This window comes from Salmo salar, chromosome ssa24 (assembly GCF_905237065.1).
Source record: "Salmo salar chromosome ssa24, Ssal_v3.1, whole genome shotgun sequence".
Taxonomy (NCBI): Eukaryota; Metazoa; Chordata; class Actinopteri; order Salmoniformes; family Salmonidae; genus Salmo; species Salmo salar.
Window position 1 is genome coordinate 26,563,666 of NC_059465.1, and position 23,933 is coordinate 26,587,598.

The 23,933-nt window shown below is 43.8% G+C and overlaps 1 protein-coding gene across 2 annotated transcripts in view; it reads left to right on the forward strand.

Moving 5' to 3' along the window:
- The window catches only part of si:dkey-61l1.4 (collagen alpha-1(I) chain), a 65,193-nt gene that overhangs the window by 26,404 nt on the left and 14,856 nt on the right, over positions 1 to 23,933 (forward strand). The window contains exons 2-20 of one of the 2 annotated variants that reach the window (XM_014171602.2): positions 3,879 to 4,026; positions 4,111 to 4,269; positions 4,439 to 4,631; positions 5,545 to 5,679; positions 5,878 to 5,973; positions 12,201 to 12,755; positions 13,475 to 13,519; positions 14,631 to 14,750; positions 19,727 to 19,765; positions 19,873 to 19,926; positions 20,154 to 20,207; positions 20,376 to 20,483; positions 20,645 to 20,698; positions 21,338 to 21,391; positions 21,749 to 21,793; positions 21,932 to 21,985; positions 22,188 to 22,232; positions 22,409 to 22,462; positions 23,809 to 23,853. In XM_014171602.2, the coding sequence (XP_014027077.2) occupies positions 3,879 to 4,026; positions 4,111 to 4,269; positions 4,439 to 4,631; positions 5,545 to 5,679; positions 5,878 to 5,973; positions 12,201 to 12,755; positions 13,475 to 13,519; positions 14,631 to 14,750; positions 19,727 to 19,765; positions 19,873 to 19,926; positions 20,154 to 20,207; positions 20,376 to 20,483; positions 20,645 to 20,698; positions 21,338 to 21,391; positions 21,749 to 21,793; positions 21,932 to 21,985; positions 22,188 to 22,232; positions 22,409 to 22,462; positions 23,809 to 23,853 (2,057 nt within the window). Of the gene's footprint in view, positions 1 to 3,878; positions 4,027 to 4,110; positions 4,270 to 4,438; positions 4,632 to 5,544; positions 5,680 to 5,877; positions 5,974 to 9,539; positions 9,694 to 12,200; positions 12,756 to 13,474; positions 13,520 to 14,630; positions 14,751 to 19,726; positions 19,766 to 19,872; positions 19,927 to 20,153; positions 20,208 to 20,375; positions 20,484 to 20,644; positions 20,699 to 21,337; positions 21,392 to 21,748; positions 21,794 to 21,931; positions 21,986 to 22,187; positions 22,233 to 22,408; positions 22,463 to 23,808; positions 23,854 to 23,933 lie in introns of those variants that run through there. The other variant, XM_014171603.2, reaches the window with a different exon arrangement.

A 23,933-nucleotide genomic window follows, 5' to 3' on the forward strand; every position in this document is an offset into this window, starting at 1 on the left:
GGCTAGAAGACCGGTGACGCTGAACGCCGCCTGAACAAGGAGAGGAGCCGACTTTGGCGGAAGTCGTGACAATATGGTAATCAATGGATTAGGCTTAATACAGGCATGCTGGAATGTCCAACCATAAGCACCTTGTATTCAACACCTTGCTCTGTTCAGTACCGTGCTGTAGCTGTACAGTAGACTATATGCCCTGGTGAGTTGTGGAATGCTGAATGTGGCTCACAGCAGGCTTTTCATCACGTTATCAGAGAGTAGTCATGTGTGACTGGAGTCCTCCAGGTCTGGAGGGAGACTGCTGCGCTGCGGGCTGGTAGTGTGAGACACAGGGGACTGAAAGATTAATGTGATCTGCAGTTAACATGGGAGTGTTTTCACCACACACACACATGCACGCAGGAACACACATATGCACACGCACACACATAGTCACACACACGCCACTGGAGGTTGTTGGCACTCTAATTGGGGAGAACGAGCTCATTGTAATGACTGGAGCGGAATCAGTGGAATGGTATCAAATATATCAAACACATGGTTTCCAGGTGTTTGATGCCATTCCATTTGCTCCATTCCGGCCGTTATTATGAGCCATCCTCCCCTCAGCAGCCTCCTGTGACACACACACAGTCATGATAAGGAACTTAAGTAAGTAAACATTTCATAGGACGGTGTATACCATGTGTATCACGTACATACGACTAATAAAACTTGAAAATCCATGGCCTTCCGTATGTATATCCGGGTCATTCTTGAATTGCTGTGGTATTTGCGTCCCTTGCCTTTGCAACCATGAAAAACACTTTAAAATACAAATAGTTACACATCCTACATGTTTTTGTTTATATTTAACTGTTTTTCAATGATATAACAATGCAAGTCCTTTATACTGCAAAACCTTATGTTTATCCATTGATTAATGGACTTAGGGTAAGCAAATTGACTTGTCCCAGTAGTGATGTGTAGAGTTGTAGTGACATGTTTTGTGGATTTAGAGATATCTATTATTTTGAACAAAAGTATTTAATATATTGTATAGATCAATAAAAATAAAGAAGGCTATTAAAATACTTTTTTATTAGTAGTTTAATGTCTGTCCCTCAGTTTTATGTCATTGGTGTTACCTTGAGCATTCCCTCCAGTGGCAAACAGTTATTGGGGGAGGGGTCTATTATTAATGAAAAGGATTAGCTAATAACACCCTTTTAGTATGTCATACATTTGAGGATTCCATTGATAATTTGCTGTGTCTAAATCTAAGGTGTCACTTGGTGTTACTCAATTTAAATTAATGGAAATAACATTGTGAGAAAAATGATTAATCATATAATTTTTATACATTATTTTGGAAGGGTTTATAACCTTAGATTTGATCATCTGTGGCGTCCATTTAAGAAAATCCTCAATAACATAAAATGTCTCATTGGTGTTACCATAATTGATAGTGCTACTCCTACTGGTAGCACAATATTATGGTAAAAATGATTTAAAGTCATTAAGCTGTCATATTAGTTGATTTAGAATGGGAAGATGTTCCCAAAAACAATTAATAAATAAAAAGTCTAGAAAAAAATAAGTATTTTCCCCCCCAAAATCGAATCTAATCAAATTGTATTGGTCACATACACATATTTAGCAGATGTTATTGCAGGTGTAGTGAAATGCTTGTGTTCCTAGCTCCAACAGAGCAGTAGTATCTAACAGCGCAGTAGTATCTAAAAATGCCATGTCCAAATGCTACCGTAATTCAAGAAGGATCCAACTGCCAAGAAGAAAGGGTAAAATTAGATATTTTTGGAACTCTTGGCATTGAAGAAGGAGAATCCTGAGGCCTGTGATGTCTTGATCCTCTCAGTACACATACGGTGCCTTCGGAAAGTATTCAGACCCGTTGACTTTTTCCACATTTTGTTAGGTTACAGCCTTGTTCTAAAATTGATGAAATATTTTTTTCCCCCCTCATCAATCTACACACAATACCCCATAATGACCGAACAAAAACAGGTTTTTATAAATGTTTTCTAATTTATTAAAAATATAAAAAACTGAAATATTATATTTATATAAGTATTCAGACCATTTACTCAGTACTTTGTTGAAGCACCTTTGGCAGCAATTACAGCCTTGAGTCTTCTTGGGTATGACACCTGTATTAGGGGAGTTTCTCCCATTCTTCTCTGCAGATCCTCTCAAGCTCTGTCAGGTTGGATGGGGAGCGTTGTTGCACAGGTATTTTCAGGTCTCTCCAAAAACGTTCGATTGGGTTTAAGTCCGGCACTGGCTGGGCCAGTCAAGGACATTCAGAGACTTGTCCTGAAGCCACTCCTGTGTTGTCTTGGCTGTGTGCTTAGGGTCATTGTCCTGTTGAAAGATGAACTTTCACCACAGTCTGAGGTCCTGAGCGCTCTGGAGCAGGTTTTCATTAAGGATCTCTCTGTACTTTGCTCCATTCATCTTTGCCTCGATCCTGACTAGTCTCCCTGCTGCTGAAAAACACCCCCACTGCATGATGCTGCCACCACCATGCTTCACCGTAGGGATGGTGCCAGGTTTCCTCCAGATGTCACGCTTGGCATTCAGGCCAAAGAGTTGAATCTTGGTTTCATCAGAACAGAGAATCTTGTTTCTAATGGTCTGAGAGTCTTTAGGTGCCTTTTGGCAAACTCCAAGCGGGCTGTCATGTGCCTTTTACTGAGGAATGGCTTCCGTCTGGCCACTCTACCATAAAGGCCTGATTGGTGGAGTGCTGCAGAGATGATTGTCCTTCTGGAAGGTTCTCCCATCTCCACAGAGGAACTCTAGAGCTATGTCAGAGTGACCATCGGGTTCTTGGTCACCTCCCTGACCAAGGGCCTTCTCCCCTGATTGCTCGGTTTGGCCAGGCGGCCAGCTCTAGGAAGAGTCTTGGTGGTTCCAAACTTCTTCCATTTAAGAATGATGGAGGCCACTGAGTTCTTGGGACCTTTAATGCTGCAGACATATTTTGGTACCCTTCCCCAGATCTGTGCCTCGACACAATTCTGTCTCGGAGCTCTACAGACAATTTCTTCGACCTCATGGCTTGGTTTTTGCTCTGACATGCACTTTCAACTGTGGGACCTTATATAGATAGGTGTGTGCCTTTCCAAATCATGTCCAATCAATTGAGTTTACCACAGGTGGACTCCAATCAAATTGTAGAAACATCTCAAGGATGATCAATGGAAACAGGATGCACCAGAGCTCAATTTCGAGTCGCATAGCAAAGGGTCTGAATACTTATGTAAATAAGGTATTTCTAGGTTTTTTCTTCAGAATAATTATTTTTAATACATTTACAAACTTTCTAAAAACCTTTTTTTGCTTTGTCATTTGGGGTATTGTTTACAGAGACAGGGGACTGAAAGATGAATGTGATCTGCAGTTAACATGAGAGAGTTTTCACCACACACTCACATGCACACAGTCTATTCTTATTTCAAATAAAAGTGACACAGTGCATGCCTCCAGCACCATTTTGTGGCTCCGTTACTGGTAACGTCTTGACGGCCGGAGGTCCTCTCTCCACAGCGGGGAGGAAGTGTCTGTTTGTTCATCATCCTTCCTTCCTTCAAGGCTGTTGCTGTCCTGGGCTGCTGCCCCAGTCCTCACTCAAAAATAAATGAGCAATATTAGGGCATCATTTCTTACCCATTATGGGTAAGAAATACTGCTCTCTGTGCTCCTGCTCTGCTAAATGATTAGACTGGCTCTACTGTGACTACATGTGGAGAAGTGCAGGCTTTAGGGGAGAATGAGACCCGGATGGAAACGCTGTTCAATCTGTCATGTCGGCCAGGGTACTCAGTAGTGAAAGAGATGTAGTGAATGGCTGCTGTCTTGTTCTGTTCTTCCTACAGAGAAGGTGAACGTGTTGGAGCACCTGTCCCAGCTGGCCGTCAACACCACTAATGTATCCTTATCTGTGGGGACCCATAGGTGTCCGACTCTTCACATTGGCCTGTACGCCACACTGGCAATGCCCACACACCAGGCATTTGGACCAAGGTATTATTCCAATTAACATACTATAAACATTTTGTTTAAGTTATTTATATTGTGCTACCTCACATATACTGTGCTCCCTCCCAGGTTTGTAGATGAGTTCAGTGTGCTGATGGAGCTGCGTAGTGTTCAGCAGGAGGAGAGTAGCCTGGTCACCGTGCTCAGTCCCTACAGCCACATCCAGCTGCAGCTCCGTCTCAGCCCACACACGGTCACCTTCGTCTCCACTCACCACAGACATTACGAGTACGTTGTTAGTTTCACCTCCTAGTTTAGATTCATTCTGTCTTTCTGACTTTTTGTACAGTATAGTAAATGAAGCTGAGGTGCTTTGCTCCACTTACAGCTAAAAACAAGTCAAGTCAAGCAATACAAATGAAGTAAATTAACCTCCCATCCCGTCATGTCCCTCTAGGTTCCCAGTAGGTATGCTGCCTGACGGCCAGTGGCACCAGGTCTCTGTAGGTGTGTCCTCCAGCTGGCTGGCCCTCTATGTGGACTGTGAGCTGGTGGAGAGGGTGAATTGGACCTACCCTGGACAGGACATTACCACTGATGGTCTGCTGATGCTGGGGGGCATCATAGAGGGCTTTGAGACTCCATTTGAGGTAAGGGTTTCTCGGATACTCAAATGTCACTCACACTTTCATCTACAGTATTCACTAGTAATGTAACAGTATATAATAAATAATAATCTGAATATTTTTCTATTCCTCATGATTTCAAGCACTAGATATGTTCAGAGAGAAGGTGCCTGCCACTCGATGGCAGTAGAGAGAAGTTAATGTCCCATCACCAATTACTAGGCAGTTGTCAGCTTGACTTACTCGCTGAGAATGATTCACTTAATTTGCTGTTGGTTTTCTGCAGTTGTAATACTATATATCATAAATCCAAAATGTATTTTTCGAATTCAATAATGCAATGAACTTTGTCATCTTAATTTATGTGACAAAATGTAAACAGAAATAGTTTTTGGGAATCTGGTCATTCTCTGCCTGCTCATTAATCCTCCCAGAGAGAGATTACTGATTCTCCTGAAACCAGCTTCTCTTCACTTTAATTTAATCGAGCCGTTACTCTTGGTGCCAATTCATCATGGACAGACACAGGCAGGGTCTGGTTGCCATATCATATTGGCTCTAGTCAGTTCCTATATTACTATCACTGTACTGCCAAATTATCTGGATGATCTCAGCCTACTGTATTGCAAAGACTAAAGGTCGGGGACAGAAGAGCTGGCTGGGCTGGTTGGAAGGGATGGCATGCGAACTTCATGGTCAGGGTTGGATTTCCATGGGTATTTACTCTTGGCTGCCTGTCCAATTGATCTCTCCTAAAGAGATCTCACATAGATCAGTGAGATAATCCAGTACTTTATACTGTGACTGTTGTAAGTAATTAGGCTGGGTGGAAGGTGGAAGGTGGAAGGTGAAGCCTTCCTTACTGTGTGTCTGAGGGATCTCCTCACCTTTCAGCAACAGTGTTTCAGGTTTCTACCTGTCTGTCCATCTGTCTCAGGGTGCTCTGAGACAGATGACCTTTTTGATGGGTGACCCCGACGCAGCCAGACACCACTGTAACCTCCACCTCCCTATGTGTGACGGACCGGCCCCCAAAGCTCCACGCTCCCCAAGAACACCCCACACACACCAGGTACTAACTAACTACAGAACTTTGCAGTCCTCTCTGAAATATCAAGATATTTTATTATTATATTTCATAAAAAATTAAGACAATATGTATGTAATTTATACTGGGATTAAAAACGAGACAATTTATTATACAGTATGCCATTTAGATCTATTCTTTTACATCTACTGCCTTTTAATTTTTAATTTCTTAATATTTTAGAATGCCGAGTTGTCCTCTGGTGACCTGCTAGATGACTTGACAAACAGTACAGGGAGTTCCAGAGAGAGTTCCACAGATAAAGGGGATGCTGTCATGGTGAGTACCTTTGATAGGGAGTTAATTCCATTGTCATGTACAGTAGTTGATGTAAAGCCATGTGAGTCAGCCCAATTTAGACAAAAGCCACTGATTAGCCTGGTTTTAAAGTCTTTAATCTCTTTTGAATGATAGTGCATTAGGGGATAATGAGTCCTCACATGTGCTTTGTACAGGCTTCTAGTGTACCAGTAGTAACAGTTCTAGTAATCTATGCTTATGACACAATAAAAGGCAAATAAGTGACAGATGTAGTGGTTGGTTAGAGATATTGCCTGAACAATCTGGGAAGTGTATCATTGATGGAGGTGAGGTGAGGAAATTCCACTGATTTCTCATTTGTCCCCATAAACCCCTAGTTTTATTTTCCTAATGGGGAAGGCTGTGATTCATTAGAGTACTGGGAACAAGCCTGGTTCAGCGCCGGCCACTTCAGAGCAGTGTGTGTGTGCTGAAAGCAGCGCTGGCTTTGACAAATGCCCCATCAGGGAGGGATAAGGGGCTGCCCTGGCCCTGAGTCTCACACACTAGACTGCAGCTCACAAATACATCCAGAGTACTTTTACCAGCTGTCCTCAAAGGTCATTACCCACCGCGCAGGCTCTTTACTATAGGCTTAAAAAGACCAGGTGTATACTTCAGTATTAGCAGTGTATACTTATTATTTAAACATTGGACAAGACGTTTTCCTTATTATCGTTATGTTCAAGTTGACATTTCTTTGCTTTATTGAAATCTGGTTGTCCGTGGCAGTTCTAGACTTGATGATGCTCTGTTTACATGGTCTTTGTTAATCTGTTTTACGTACACAGGATGTTTGAGAAGTGCATTAAGGGTTTTCACTGTTTTCTTGAACTGGCCTTGCTTGCTGAGAGTCCTCAAATGCACAGAGTAACATACCTTTAGTATAACAATGATAGTTTCACCAGTCCATACCTGTCTTAGATCATCAGTCAACCACTAAATGGGGGGAAGTACTGAGTTGTATCTTCAACTCAAAGTGTTAAGACTTGCAGTCGGCCTTGTGGGCTCCACTTCACTTGTTGAGAGGTCAAATGACACAACATTTTTCTTGTCTGACCCCCATAATACACCCACAGGATGTGTACTCACTCTTTCCTTTTAAGATGAGCGATATGGGCCACAGAAGGTGCCGAAGAGCCTCTGGATCATAATTCACAAGTACTGAATCTCAGGATCAGATAAGGTCTATTTCCATTATCCATTACCTTACAACCTCTGTGCTGAAAGTGAAAGTGAGTGGGCTGTTGATCCAATGTCCATACTGTCACTAATACATAGGTTAACCTGCTAATGGACCACCATTAGAGGATTACTTTACAAAGGGCAATAGAATAAAAGGTGAGCTTGCAAGGACCATTTAGCACAAGTCAAGGCAAAATCTAGATCAGACATCAGCCCAAGAGCAATACCATTTACAACTTGCCAACTATTTCACCCAAACCACAACCTCATGACTAACAACCTTATGTGGTGTTTTATTACATTGTATCCCAAGTAGCAGGTTCCAAATAACATTTCTTGACTGTTCTGCCATTTATCAGCATATGAGATTGGGACATTCATCCACAGGTTTGTCGCTGTACTGCATGCATCCACCTATGGTAGCTTATACTGTAAGTCACATAATTGAAATGGCAAAAGGGAGGAACAAGAAAGAAGCAGTCATGACTCATGGTTGCCAAGCTACTGTACCTCACTAGTGAGCAGAGTAATTATGGCCCAGGCTTGTGGGAGTTCTGTTCTGAGCTGGTACTGTATCACACAGCTCTGTGTTCTCATCTCTCGTCCACATTTGCAGTCCTAGTCTATCATCTGCGACTTTGACCTCAGACCACTGAAACTTGTAATCATATTCACTGGGCTATAATTTAGTTAGCCAAATAAAAAAATATATGAGAAGAGAGGGAGGCGCTGAAAAAAGGGTTGCTTTATAACTAGCCTATTGTCTCCCATCTCTATTCACACGCTTGCTAAAATGTACATGACAAAAATGTGTTCTCTCACCTTATGTTTTAATAGAAACCACATGTCATATACTGCGGCCTGGCCTCGATGTGGTAAGTGTAGACAGCAGCTTATTCCATAGACAGAGGCTCTGGGAGCAGTTAACAAGCCTGTGTAGATTGGTGATGGGACTGATGCAAGTTCATTTGCTAAGGGATTTTCCTCTTATGTCTCCAGTCTAGTGAAAATGGGGAAACCTCAAGAGATTTTTCCCACTCTTAAGTAAAACATATTTGGTTTATGCTATTGCCATGGTTTCTCATTAATACCCATAATCCCTCCTTGTGGTCACTGCTGCTTTGATTCTGAATGCTGTAGGTCTCCAGATGAATCATTTTATTTAATCAAATTAGCCTCTGTCAGATCATTAGCTGATCATAGCTGTGGTTTTTTTATATATTACATCTGTCTCTGTGGCCTCTCTGTGCCATTTCAACAGCTCTGAAGTATCTTTACCAGCTACAGTATGTGTGTAATCCTTTCTATTTTACCACCAAGTTATCTCATTTACAGCTTGGTATCTTTAATCATACAACATTAGTGCATACATTCATGTCACTTAGTACAGGAAGTCTAGTGGTGGAAGTCCTAAGATCCACCTGGGCCTCAGCAGCCAAGATAGAGTGATGAGGTGATGGTCATCCATCCTCTTGTCCCCTGGCTTAGCCTGGCACACCCTATCCCAGCACACCCCACACCACCACACACCACCCACCCAGCCACCCCATCCCACCCTACCCCCACCAATCCCACAACACCCACCCCACCCCACCCCCATCCTACCCCAGCCACCCCACCCCATCCCACCCCACAACACCACAACACCCCACACCACCACACCTCATCCCACCCAACCACCCAGCCACCCCACCACCCCACCCACCCACCCCATCCCACCACACCCCATCCCATTCTACCCCACCCACCCAGCCACCCCATCCCACCACACCCCACCCCAACCACCCACCCACCCAGCCAGCCAGCCCCCAACACCACCACATCTCATCCCACCCACCTAGCTACCCCACACCACCACAACACCCCACACCACCACACCTCATCCCACCACACCCCACCCCAACCACCCACCCACCCAGCCAGCCAGCCAGCCAGCCACCCCACACCACCCCATCCCACCACACCCCATCATACCGCGCCCAGCCTCCCAACACCACCACATCTCATCCCACACCACCACACCTCATCCCACCACACTCCACCCCACCCAGCCCCCCACCCCATCTCATCCCACCACACCTCACCCACCTAGCCCCCCATCCCATCTCATCCCAGCCACAACCACACCACCACACCCCACCCACCCACCCATGCCACCCCACTCCATCCCACACCACCCTACCGCACCAAGCCACCCTACCCAGCCGCCACGCCACACCCCACCACACCCCATCCCAGGCAGCCAAGCCGAGCTGTGGGTGGGAGACTGGGAGTGGGAGCTCAGCCCAGGGTGTGTCTATGTGTTCCTGCTCATGGGGAAGGCACTGGGAAAGAGCACTGCATACTCTGCCTGGGAGGACTCCTGTGGACTAGGAGGGGTGTAGTAGGAGTGGTGCTCTCCTATTGTAATGTACTGTAGCCATGCAGTGTTTTACCTGGATACTGGGCTGCTTAATGCTGGATTCTTTCCTCCTTGGATTGTGTTTGGAGGGTCAATGGAGAGCATCTTACACGGTAGGGAACCACCAGACCATTTAGATACTGTAGGCAGAATTCACTAACTAGTTCATAGTTGTGATGATCAGGTTGTAGACTTTAATGTCAAACACATTTGCTGCTGTGTTGACTACAGTAACACTATTGTCCCCAGGTGATAAATACAGAACTGCTCAGGAATCCCACTGTTGTGATTGTGTTGATGTACTGCAGCACAGTGTATATGTTCATCCTGGTTATTAGCCCATGGTTTGTTTACTCTACGTCTATGATAAACATTGACATGCTTGTTTTTGCCTTAAAAGATTTTCTTTGCTGTTATTTAGTTCATCATGGGGTATTATACTTTAGCCAGAAGACAGAGACTCCTCTAAACAGATCCATATGAAGCAAGGTGCTTCATTGCCAGCACATGTGGGTACACCCTTAATAAACAAAGGTTTTCTTATGGCCTTGTAGAACATCAGAAATTCTGTAATCTGTAGTGATCTATCCTAAAAATAGAATGTGACAACAACAGAAGACACGGTATAGAAATTAAACTCACAGAACAAAGGGAAACGTCAAATATACATGCACCTTATTAATTCTAGGAACCGGGGACATATTTTGACCCCACTGTTGTACCTCCTCCCTGTATTACATCATGTGTTCACCCCCTTTTTACTCATCTGTAAATATCCCATTTCCCGCTCTAATAATTCTACTACAGGACACGTCCTCGTAACATCTCTGATGACTATATAAAGCTGGGGATGATGGAGTGTATTTGCCCAGCTGCATTTTTAGACACATGGCCGGTGAAGATCATCCTCATACCTGTGTCTAAGCCTTTGATTTATGGTCCTCCATCATAATGTACTGTTAGGTCAGCCCGTTGGATACAGATTCCCCTCTGCCTGGGTGCCAGTGAGCTGACCTTCCTTCAGGAATCTTTCACATGGTGCTCTGTCATACCAAAGTCTCTGGGTGACATGGTCTTTGTTTACATCTTCCAGTCTGACACGTAGCGATGACCTTGTCAGCTACACGTCATCCCCCTAATGAAACCATTTCCTGACTGCAGAATGCAGTCCCCATTCAAACCTCACTGCTACATGATACAGGAATGATGCACTCATCTCATCAGTCAACCATTGTTCAGGAAGCATACAAATAGCTAGATAGTTTATGTTTCATTTATATGTTAAATATGTTGAGCTATTACACAAATTATCTGTCAGCAGTGTTTTGTGTTTGTTTGCACTATTGGAAAAGTTAATTGTATTTGATGGATTTCTAATTCTTTGTGTGTCTAACTGGCAGGATGTGTTTAGAGATACATGCATGATTTCTGACTTTTTGTAAAGTATGAACTGTATTATGCTGAGATGAATACCAGGGATCCATTATTGCCCACTGCAGAGATCAAAGAGTCTGGACTACAGAGTACTGTATTCCCTGGCCACATGCTCACCTCCAGTTCACACCGTAGAGCAGAGCTCCAGCCCAGACCCAGAACCCCAGACACAGACCCCCAGACGTAGACCCCCAGACCCCACTCACTCACTGCTGCAGCCACTGGCAGTGGGACAAGTATAGTGTCTCTCTGTCAGATGTTAACAATGTATTTTCCCTTAGTGTTTCCATACGGCATCAAACCTCCTAAAGTAAGATTGTGCCTGACGTGTGCAAGGCTCTCACTAGCATTCTCATTCTGCTCAGCCTGGGGATGAAAGGCAGAGCTATAGGGAGGTTGAGGAGATTAGTTGGACAAATAGTTTCAGGCCCAGGTAGATCAAGTATCCGCTCATCTAAGAGAGATGTCACTGAGAGAGAGAGAGAGAGAGAGAGAGAGAGAGAGAGAGAGAGAGAGAGAGAGAGGCAATGCTAGCTTATTACAGATAAAGGCCCATTGTCTGCTATAGGAGAGGCCAGTGTGAGGTGGACTGAAGCTCTGCCACTCACCTGGGAGCAGTTATCTCTCTAATGTAATCCCAGTTTCTCTTTGAAGTTCATGGTCATTAGGCTCAGACTTAATAACCAATTTTTATACTTATGTAAGTGATGCACAGCATTATTTATAGTAAAAAATAACGAGTACTGTTTTTATATTACAGATGTAGGATCTTAATTTGAGTCACTTTACTACAGCAGAGAAATAATCCTGCAGCAACAGGAAATGTGAATTATTATGTAGATTATAAATAATGGTCATTACAAACTTTAGAAGCCTTTTTAAAACTCAAATACAGTATAAGTTTGCATTTTCTGCTGGAAAAATCTCAGCAACAAAAGAGTGATCAAATTAAGCTCCTACATCTGTATGCATCTTTTATGTTGAGGTGAAAAAAAGGAACATGTAATTGTGGAAATGTCTACCTATTTAAAGCTGTTTCAGTCATTTGTTGTAGTTCATTTGATGGAACTGTTTGTTAGAGATGTATCTGTTGTGGGTGAGTGATCATTCTAGACACTCTGTATAAGAGGGATCTGGTTATGTGGCTGCAACCATTAACCATAGTTTTCTCTTTCTCTCTTTGTAGGATCCCTCCCTCCCAGAAGGCAAGTCTCCTATCTCCCAGCACGCAGCCACCCTACAACAACAAGGGAATGGGTTTGTGGGAGTTGATGAGGCAGACCCCTCTATCCTAACCCGACACCACACGGATACAGGTGCCCGTGGCAGCAATTCCCCCTATACAGTCACTGCATTGGATGAGAACATCACCACAGATGCAGAAGATAGACCACAACATGACATCATCGACCTGGACTCCCCCGGCCCCTCCCCCAGCTTCCAAAGGAAAGGCTCTGACCAGAAGAGCCCATCCCAGTCTGGTCACCCTGACTCCAGTGTGCTCATGGAGGTGAACCTGTTGCCTCCTGCGGGGTCAGCAGTGGAGCAGGGAAGAATTAGTAGTGGCTCTCTCACACAGAGGAGCCAGGGGAACAGTGAGGGGGTCGGACAGGCTGGTTCTGACCACACAGGCTTGCTGACAGTGGCACCCAGTGAGGGTGATGTCATAGTCGGATCTGCCAACAAGATTTACAGGCTCCTGAGTGGCCCTCCAGGGCCAGTTGGCCCTCCAGGAGAACAAGTAAGAATCTCTTAGGGACAGTTTTTAGAGTTAGAAATGCTCATAGAGATATTTGTTTTCAAAACTCAGATCCTTTAAATATCACCAGGACTTAGAATCAAAGACAGAATCAAAGTCAGTGATTTCATAAAACCAAAGTGATTTTCTGAACACATGATTTTACAGAGATAGGAAGCAGAATAAACTGACATATGAGTGGGTGTCTTAGAATAGAGAATAGTCATCCATTTGTTCCTCCTGAGAAGTACTGTATGTCTTCACGGGTTTATTCAGCTATGGTTTTCTTGTAAAACAATGATATCTTTGTCTCTATTGGAAAATGAAAACATCAGTGGTTTAATAACTGTCTTTAATTTGAATTCAAATATTCCCCACTGCAGCTCACGTAATGCAAAAAAAACCTCCCTTTAATCTTTTGATTTTTTATTGCTTATAATTACAGGTTACGGAAATACTGTACAAACGTTGTGGTTAAATATACCCATATGACATGGACACAGACTGATTCATATGCATTCTACAAAATTACAGGAGAGAAAATAAACATCTCAAAAAGATGTGGCAGTAATATGCTACTGCAGACCAAAATGTACACTTTGCCACTGTTGCATCATCTTTAAGTTCTATTGCCAAACCGTGATCTTTGCCTGTTGTTCCAGTATTATTATAACTTCCTGTAAATATCTGTCCCTATGTTCACCACATTGTCGTGTTTACAGGGATGTGCAGGCAAAGAAGGCTATATTGGGTTCAAGGGAGACATGGTAAGGGAATAGATCACTGGTGAAATAATTGTTTTGAAAATGTTTCAGTAATGCTGCTGAATGATGAGTAAACCCCAAATGACTTATGGATGTCATTTTTATGGTAAGTACAGTATGTGAATGAGTTTTTTCAGTGTGTGTGTTGGTTCTATACAGATGAAGGATCTTAATTTCAGCCCATTTTCTACAGCAGTAAAATAATCCTGCAGCAACAGGAAATTTGAATTATTATGTGGATTATAATCAATTAAGATTTTTGTAGGGGTTGATACGTTTTTCGTAAGGGAAAATCGTCTAAAGTTTCAAAGTGGAAATTACAAACTTCACAAGCCTTTTTAAACCTCAAATACAGTTTTATCATTCCTGCATTGCAGAACAGTTCTGCAACAGGGTGATCAAATTAAGATGCTACATCTGTACCTGTTGGGACTTGTACTTTGTTGATCACAGTGGTGTAAAGTACTAAAGTAAAAATACTTTAAAGTTCTACTTAAGTAGTTTTTTGGGGTGTCTGTACATTACTTTATTATTTATATATTTTAAAACTTTTACTTTTACTTCACTACTTACCTAAGGAAAATAATGTACTTTTTACTCCATACATTTTACCTGACACCCAAAAGTACTCATTACATTTTGCATGGCTAGCAGGACAGGAAAATGGTCCAATTCACACACTTATCAAGAGAACACCCTGGTCATCCCTACTGCCTCTGATCTGGCGGACTCACTAAACACAAATGCTTTGTTTGTAAATTATGTCTGAGTGTTGGCGTGTGCCCCTGGCTATCCATAAAAAATATATAAAAGAAAATGATGCCGTCGGGTTTGTTTAACATAAGGAATTTGAAATTATTTATACGTTTACTTTCAATACTTAAGTATAGTTTAGCAATTACATTGACTTTTGATACTTAAGTATATTTAAAACCAAATACTATTTAAATACTTTTTCTCAAGTAGTATTTCACTGTGTGACTTTCACTTTTACTTGAGTAATAATCTATTAAGATATCTTTACTTTTGATCAAGTATTACAATTGGGTACTTTTTCCACCTGGTTGACCATCACTCACTGTCATAGACTGCTCTCTTATCTCTGCTTTCCTAGGGATCTCAGGGTGTCAGAGGGCAGGAGGGCAGGAGAGGTGAGACAGGCCTCCCAGGTCCTCCAGGCCTACCCACCCTTTACCTGTGGAGGAACTCCCAGGAGGATTGGACTGACTTCAGGGTGAGATCTGTTCTGTCTGTCCAGTGTCCACCCATATCACAGCAGCCTGCCTGGGAGTATTATAAAACTTAATGTAACAATGCAGTTTTTGTGTATGTGCTGTGTTGTCAAAGAATAACTTGATCTCCCAGTTCACCTGGATATGCTTTTGGAGGCTATACAGTAGAGCAGCAGCCACCGCCGCCCACTGCCCTGGTTCAAATCAAATCAAGTTGTATTTGTCACATGCGCCGGATACAACAGGTGTAGGACCTTACCGTGAAATGCATACTTACAAGCCCTTAACCAACAATGCAGTTCAAGAAATAGAGTTAAGAAAATATTTACTAAATAAACTAAAGCAAATTTTAAAATAAAATCAATCAAAAAGTAACACAAGAAATGTATACTGCTCAAAAAAATAAAGGGAACACTTAAACAACACATCCTAGATCTGAATGAAAGAAATAATCTTATTAAATACTTTGTTTACATAGTTGAATGTGCTGACAACAAAATCCCACAAAAATAATCAATGGAAATCCAATTTATCAACCCATGGAGGTCTGGATTTGGAGTCACACTCAAAATTAAAGTGGAAAACTACACTACAGGCTGATCCAACTTTGATGTAATGTCCTTAAAACAAGTCAAAATGAGGCTCAGTAGTGTGTGTGGCCTCCACGTGCCTGTATGACCTCCCTACAATGCCTGGGCATGCTCCTGATGAGGTGGCGGATGGTCTCCTGAGGGATCTCCTCCCAGACCTGGACTAAAGCATCCGCCAACTCCTGGACAGTCTGTGGTGCAAAGTGGTGTTGGTGGATGGAGCAAGACATGATGTCCCAGATGTGCTCAATTGGATTCAGGTCTGGGGAACGGGCGGGCCAGTCCATAGCATCAATGTCTTCCTCTTGCAGGAACTGCTGACACACTCCAGCCACATGAGGTCTAGCATTGTCTTGCATTAGGAGGAACCCAGGGCCAACCGCACCAGCATATGGTCTCACAAGGGGTCTGAGGATCTCATTTCGGTACCTAATGGCAGTCAGGCTACCTTTGGCGAGCACATGGAGGGCTGTGCGGCCCCCCAAAGAAATGCCACCCCACACCATGACTGACCCACCGCCAAACCGGTCATGCTGGAGGATGTTGCAGGCAGCAGAACATTCTCCAGACGTTCTCCAGACTCTGTCACGTCTGTCACATGCTCAGTGTGAACCTGCTTTCATCTGTGAAGAGCACAGGGCGCCAGTGGCGAATTTGCCAATCTTGGTGTTCTCTGGCAAATGCCAAACGTCCTGCACGGTGTTGGGCTGTAAGCACAACCCCCACCTGTGGACGTCGGGCCCTCATACCACCCTCATGGAGTGTTTCTGACCGTTTGAGCAGACACATGCACATTTGTGGCCTGCTGGAGGTCATTTTGCAGGGCTCTGGCAGTGCTTCTCTTGCTCCTCCTTGCACAAAGGCGGAGGTAGCGGTCCTGCTGCTGGGTTGTTGCCCTCCTACGGCCTCCTCCACGTCTCCTGATGTACTGGCCTGTCTCCTGGTAGCTCCTCCATGCTCTGGACACTACGCTGACAGACACAGCAAACCTTCTTGCCACAGCTCGCATTGATGTGCCATCCTGGATGAGCTGCACTACCTGAGCCACTTGTGTGGGTTGTAGACTCCGTCTCATGCTACCACTAGAGTGAAAGCACCGCCAGCATTCAAAAGTGACCAAAACATCAGCCAGGAAGCATAGGAACTGAGAAGTGGTCTGTGGTCCCCACCTGCAGAACCACTCCGTTATTGGGGGTGTCTTGCTAATTGCCTATAATTTCCACCTGTTGTCTATTCCATTTGCACAACAGCATGTGAAATGTATTGTCAATCAGTGTTGCTTCCTAAGTGGACAGTTTGATTTCACAGAAGTGTGATTGACTTGGAGTTACATTGTGTTGTTTAAGTGTTCCCTTTATTTTTTTGAGCAGTGTACATAACAATAACGAGGCTATATACAGGGGGTACCAGTACTGAGTCAATGTGCAGGGTTACAGGTTGGTCGAGGTAATTTGTAAAGTGACTATGCATAGATAATAATCAGCGAGTAGCAGCAGTGTGAAAACAAAGGAGGGGGGGCAGTCTTATGGCTTGGGGGTAGAAGCTGTTAAGGAGCCTTTTGGACATAGACTTGGCGCTCCGGTACCGCTTGCCGTGCGGTAGCAGAGAGAACAGTCTATGACTGGGGTGAATGGAGTCTTTGACATTTTTTTGGGCCTTCCTCTGACACCGCCTATTATATAGGTCCTGGATGTCAGGAAGCTTGGCCCCAGTGATGTACTGGGCCGTTTGCACTACCCTCTGTAGCGCCTTACGGTCAGATGCCGAGCAGTTGCCATACCAGGCGGTGATGCAACCGGCCAAGACGCTCTCGATGGTGCAGCTGTAGAACTTTTTGAGGATCTGAGGACCCATGCCAAATCTTTTCAGTCTCCTGGGGGGGGGGGAGGTGTTGTCGTGCCCTCTTCACAACTGTCTTGGTGTGTTTGGACCAGTATAGTTTGTTGGTGATGTGGACACCAAGGAACTTGAAACAACCGACCCGCTCCACTTCAGTCCCATCAACCACCTGGGGGCGCCCCATCAGGAAGACCAGGATCCAGTTACAGAGGGAGGTGTTTAGTCCCAGGGTCCTTAGTTTAGTGATGAGCTTTGTGGGCACTATGCTGTTGAACGCTGAGCTGTAGTCAATGAACAGCATTCTCACATAGGTGTTCCTTTTGTCCAGGTGGGAAAGGGCAGCGTGGAGTGCAATTGAGATTGCATTATCTGTGGATCTGGTATGTGAATTGGAGTGGGTCTAGGGTGATGGTGTGAGTCATGACCAGACTTTCAAAGCACTTCATGGCTACAGACGTGAGTGCTACGGGGCGGTAATCATTCATTTAGGCAGGTTACCTTCGCTTTCTTGGGCATAGGGACTGTTTGAAATTACAGACTCGGCCAGGGAGAGGTTGAAAATGTGAATACACTTGCCAGTTTCAGCACATGCTGTTTTTTTTAACCTTTATTTAACTAGGCAAGTCAGTTAAGAACAAATTCTTATTTTCAATGACAGCCTAGTGGGTTAACTGTCTTGTTCAGGGGCAGAACGGCAGATTTGTACCTTGTCAGCTCAGGGATTCAATCTTGCAATCTTTCGGTTACTAGTCCAACACTCTAACCACTAAGCTACGCTGCCACCCTTTGAGTACATGTCCTGGTAATCCATCTGACCCTGTGGCTTTGTGAATGTTGACCTGTTTAAAGGTCTTGCTCACATCAGCTACGGAGAGCGTGATCACACAAATAAACCAAATAATTGTTATTTTGTTAAACATTTGGTTTTCAGTGTGTGAATAGTGTGGATTTGACAGTGAAATGCTTTTGTGGGTGATGATATGTTTGCTCTGTGTTATTTCCCTACAACATTTATCACTCCAGATTTGACATCTTCTATACAATATTTAGTCGCAAGGTTCAGTTTGATTACATTATTTACATAAAATAATTAAATGCTTTGTTTCTTGAATAAAGTTGATTGCTGCAATTTTGTAAGTGCATCAACGTGGCAGATAATTTACTGGAAGTATATTTTAAGGATCAATGAATTTGTGACACAGCATAAAAGTTGTATCTTATAATCATACACACATACACAAGACTAGTATGGATTTTATACACAAGAGCCACCTGTATCTCATATTCAAATGGATACGTTGTATTCAAACTTTACTTTCTTGAGTCGTGTTTTTCTCCCACATAAACATCTTGATGTGTGATTAGATTAGGCAAGTGCATGTTTTTCCATATGTAATGAAAATGTAAACCTAGGCAGGTTTTTATAGACTCAAGGCCCTCTGTGATCCTTTGGGGGTAAAACCTGCTTCTATTTCAGGGCTGGCTTGTTTAGTCCTTTCCCCCAGTGTTTTCTAGCTACAGCCTTAAAGCCTGTTTGGATGGCCACAGCTGAATGAGACTGAAACAGGTCTCCAGCTCCATCAGGAGCACTCTGATGTAGCTAACTACAGTAATGAGGCTTGATGTGTCAGCGGAGGGAGTATTGTAACTGAAAGTAGGATGCAGTAGGATGCAACGGTCAGCCCATCTGCTCTGGATTCCCCTCTCTCTCCAGTGATTAAAGGCCCTGAGCTGTGTGAATGGTCTACAGTGTTGCTGGCCGCTGGGAGCACACTGGGGGCTCTGACAGCCTATTAACCCCCCACTCACCCTCCAGCGTAGCTAGGCCAGTCTGTGGAGACCCAGGTTTAGGGGAGGTCCAGGCCTCTCATCCTTTCTGAGCTTCACCTTAACTGGGCATGCAAGGCAAGCCTTCTGCCCTGGGGAGAAGAACCTGAACTGGAGCTCTGGGCCAAGACAAACACTACCCAAGCGGAGGCAGCCAAGGCGGTTTCATATAACCAGCGGCCCTATGTGTAATTCTGTGGGAGTCAGTTGCCTCCAACTTCCCCAGCCCACAGCATACAGTGACAGCATGCTCTGTGCCAATGCCACATCCCTTATCTACCATCTGAGCAGGCAGGGAGACTGCATGGGGCTCTCAACACTTTGCCCTTATTTCATTTGGCTGCATCTCAATGTAACGACCGTAAGTGTTACAAGAAATTATGGTTGAGATTTGACCTTGAGCAAACAGTTGCGTGTTTCCCTCTCAGCAGTATCTGGGTGAAGTATCTGGCACTTATTCCATATAATGTAATAGGGTTGCAGTAGAGCCTGTATGAGCCCAAATCTACCTTGGAGCTTAACACATCTGTTCTCCGTAAAGAAAATAACTACAGTACCGTTCCTGCCATTATATACAGGACAGCAGAGTCTGCATTACAATATAGTTTTAACACGCTGTTGTTAGCTAGAAATGGGGAAGTGTCGTAAGACAGGTTTCGTTCACATGATGTAACTACTCTCCGTCCTATATTATGCCAATGACCTCTGCTTGTTTTTTCCAGCGATCATCCTTCTTCCATTTGCTGCGTGCAGGCTGGCCTGTAAGTATCACAACTCAGTCATGTGTGCCAACTGCACTACAGTGGATCAAAGATGCTGTGTGTGCCTGAGTGTGTTACTGATGGACCTCTTCCTATTAAATCCTCAGACAGAACCGGGACCTACTGGACCGATAGGGGAAATGGGCAAACCTGGCCTACCAGTGAGTGATATATCCATTTACTGTACACTAATCACAAATAAACTATGGTCATATGCCCTTGCATGAACTTATCAATGCAAAGACATTCATGCAAGTGTAGGTGACGTTGGGCTAGTAACTGAAAGGTCGCTGGTTCGAATACCTGAGCCGGTGAAAAATCTGTCGATGTTTCACTGCACCTATCCTGTGTATGTGGCAATAAAACAGGTTTTTATTTTTTTCTGCAGGGCATTCCTGGAGATCCTGGACACAGAGGAATGCCAGGACACAGGGGAGACATGGTAATCTTAACAATACAACTAGCAACTTGTTATACAAATGTTCTCCTAGTGGTTAATGTACATTCAAGGCTCAGTATTGTCTACCATCTGAGATCTCCTAGTCTTCTCTGAGGTTTTGTTCTAAGCAGCTAAATGTATGAATCATGCCTGGTGTTATGTCTGTGCCAGGGTTACCCTGGGCCGAAGGGTGTGTCAGGTCGAGGCGGGACCTGGGGCAGAGATGGCGGGCATGGCCTGGATGGACAGCCAGGGCCACAGGGATTCCCTGGGCTTCAGGTAACACCAAAGACATTCACATGATACATTATTTACAGTCAATCTATACATTTTAACTGAGTAAAATCAACTCATACAAGACCAGATTTGAATAGAATGAAACAAGAAAGAAAGTATGGACCTCTATGACTGTAATGGCATGGCGGTGGTTTCTATTTCAGGGTCCTACAGGCTATAAGGGAGAGAATGCTCCTCCAGGGGAGAGAGGAGATGAGGTGAGAATACCAGTGTAAGGTACAGTACACTACATGTCTGTATGGCAAAATGTCAGATTAGTGCAGGGAAGTGGCTGTCAAACAAGCACCCTTCTCCAAACTGTGCCTATGGTCAGATCTCACAGTTCATACACTATACCCAGTCAGTGGAAACAACCAGCATGACTGTAGGTCCAGGAGCTTTTCCTGACCACAGAACCTGGAAAACCATCAGACAGGCTCTAGTAATAAGCCGTCATCATCTAGAGTCTGTTAGTTACTGTGTTCTATTCTCCTGTTATGATGATGACCGATTCCACATTTGTGTGTGAAGCTGCCTGGATCCAAACATGCCTCCAGACACCAGCTGGTGGCACTAGGGGACACCACAAACCCCATGGTTATACATGTTGGTTTATAGCAGGGGTCTCCAACCCTGTTCCTGGAGAGCTGGCCTCTTGTAGGTTTTCACTCCAAACCGAGTTGTAACTAAACTGGTTCAGTTTATCAACCAGATAATTATTAGAATTAGGTGTTCTAGATCAGGGTTGCAGAGAAACCCTATAGGATGGTAGCTCTCCAGGAACAGGGCTGGAGAGCCCTGGTTTATAGTAACATCACTGGCATGTCTCCTGTGTCTCTCTCCTCACTGAACTACAGGGTTTCACTGGTGAGACAGGTCCATGTGGAGACAGAGGGAAGACTGGAGAGAAGGTCACTTTTTAAATATCAACATTTCTACTCTTTAAACCTTTTTTATTCTCAAGGTGGAAGTAGGCTGATGTTGTTCTGCACATGTCCACAAAGTGTTATTGCACTGCCCTCTAGTGGATGGAAACATCAATGGCTGCTTTGCTCAACACCAGACCTGGTTTCTTTTCAACTCATCCAAGCCTGTTTGGAACATGCTTCTGTTTTTTTGCACTTTCACTATCAAAGGCATACTTAGAATAATTGTATATATTATATTAAATATATTAATTCACTTTTCACGATCATGATCGTCTGTAGCCTATGCTTATTAATGTAGTTTTCCCTAAGTGTAGACATATTTCTTGCTATGTTCTCCAGGGTTCTAAAGGAGAGCCAGGGGAACCAGGTTCTGTTGGCTTACTTGTGAGTAGAACACTTTTATACTCTGGCCCTAATTCAGCTCTCAAATGCTGATAAGTGCTGATGCATTGACTGTACTGTGGGTAATACAGATGTGGTTTATTAAGCTTGTGCATCATACAATAACTGTTTTAATTTCAGGGTCCGGTTGGTAAAAGAGGAGTCCAAGGGTTTTCAGGGCCACTTGGGCCTCAGGTAAGACTTTGAATAACAATCAATAATCCTAATGGAACACAACTGTGTTACAATCCATGCAGCCACACTATTTGATGGTGAGGTGTTCTAGATCAGTGGTTTCCAGCTCCAGTCCTCCAGTACCCTCAACAGCACACACGTTTGTTGTTGCTCTGGACAAAAAACAACTTATGCAGGTGTCCCTATCTCTTCTGTTTTTCAGGGTGATTCTGGGTATGATGGCGCCCAAGGTCCACTTGGGCCAATGGTGAGTGTAGGAGTATCATGCAAGCTCTGACGGTTACTATCACATCTACCTACTTTACTGCCGCAGTCAGAACACACTTGACAAATCAGTGCAGACGTACCACTTGCACAGGAAAACAATGGATGTAGTTTTTTTATGTTTGCATATTCACATATGTACTGTATGTGCCCAAACAGGGGGCTCCAGGTGTGACTGGTATGATTGGAGCACAGGGGGTGAACGGCTCAAGGGTCAGTATACTGTATTTACCAATGCACAGTGGATTGATGATTGATTGGCACAGACCAAAATTGTGTAGCTGGTGTCACGACTTCCACCGAAGTCGGTCCCTCTCCTTGTGCAGGCGGTGTTCGGCGGTCGACGTCACCGACCTTCTAGCCATCACTGATCCATTTTTCATTTTCCATTGGTTTTGTCTTGTCTTCCTTCACACCTGGTTCCAATCCCATCAATTACATGTTGTGTATTTAACCCTCTGTTTCCCCTCATGTCCTTGTCGGAGATTGTTTGATTGTATATTATGTGTTGGTGCGCGACGGGTTTTGTACCCACTTTTTATTATTTAGTAATTTTGGTTTTGGAGTTTTGTGAAGCACTGATTAAACAACTCCGTTTATACCAAGTTCGATTCTCCTGCGCCTGAATTCCCTGCCACCAACACGCACCCATTACAGCTGGTCTGTACTCAAAAAGGAGATTCAAGGTTTCTATTTGGTATTTATTTCATTCAGGAGTGGGTAGATAGACAAACATTTTGGCCAAAGCCTTCAACAGTGTCATCCTCCTAAGGTGAGATCATTAAGGGTAATGACAAACAGGTGCATTCATATGTGCTCTCCTGGAACAGACACACATTTCTTATTTTGCCAGTCAAGTCCAGTAAAATCAAATTCTTATTTTCAATGACAGCCTAGGAGCAGTGGGTTAACTGCCTTATTCAGGTGCAGAATGGCAGATTTTTACCTTGTCAGCTCGGGGATTCGATCTTGCAACCTCTCAATTACTAGTCCAACGCTCTAACCACTAGGCTACCTGCCACCCATCAATAAGGCATCTAAATATACAATACATAATCTAATATCGAACAAGTAACTTTCTTTAATGCATTGGAAAAACATCAATGTCTATAAATAGTTACAGGAAAATAGGAATTAACAGTAGAAGCTAGGTTCAGAACCCCCCTGCAACAAGCAGCCTAGTCACAAAAAAGCCACCAAATCCAACTCCACATTAAGTCCACCTGGGTATAGTGTGCGTAATGTGAAATTCCAAAAGGACTCTCTCTGCAGGAAAGTTCTTTCAATATTGCCACCTCTACGTGTAGCCCGAACCTTTTCTATACATAGTTCTATGGCCCGCTTCCATAAAATGTCTGGCAACAGGAGAGTGCGGACCAGCTACACAATTTTGGAATTCTATTACATTTTGGTCGACGCACCTGAGCGCAGTGGTCACAACAACTTTGATTGACATAGACTGCATGGTATTTCATTTTATTTGACAATTAATGAAAAACAGCCATGTACAGTAACATCATCCTGTGTAAGGGTTTGTCCTTCTGCTGTGTTCCACACAGGGAGAAGCAGGGCCAGATGGACCAGTTGGCCGTAAAGGGCCCCCAGTATGTCTCTTTGTTTTATTTCTGTCATTGAGACTTCCTTTTTTCTTTCAGATATTTGTTCAAACTGAACAGTCATTCTT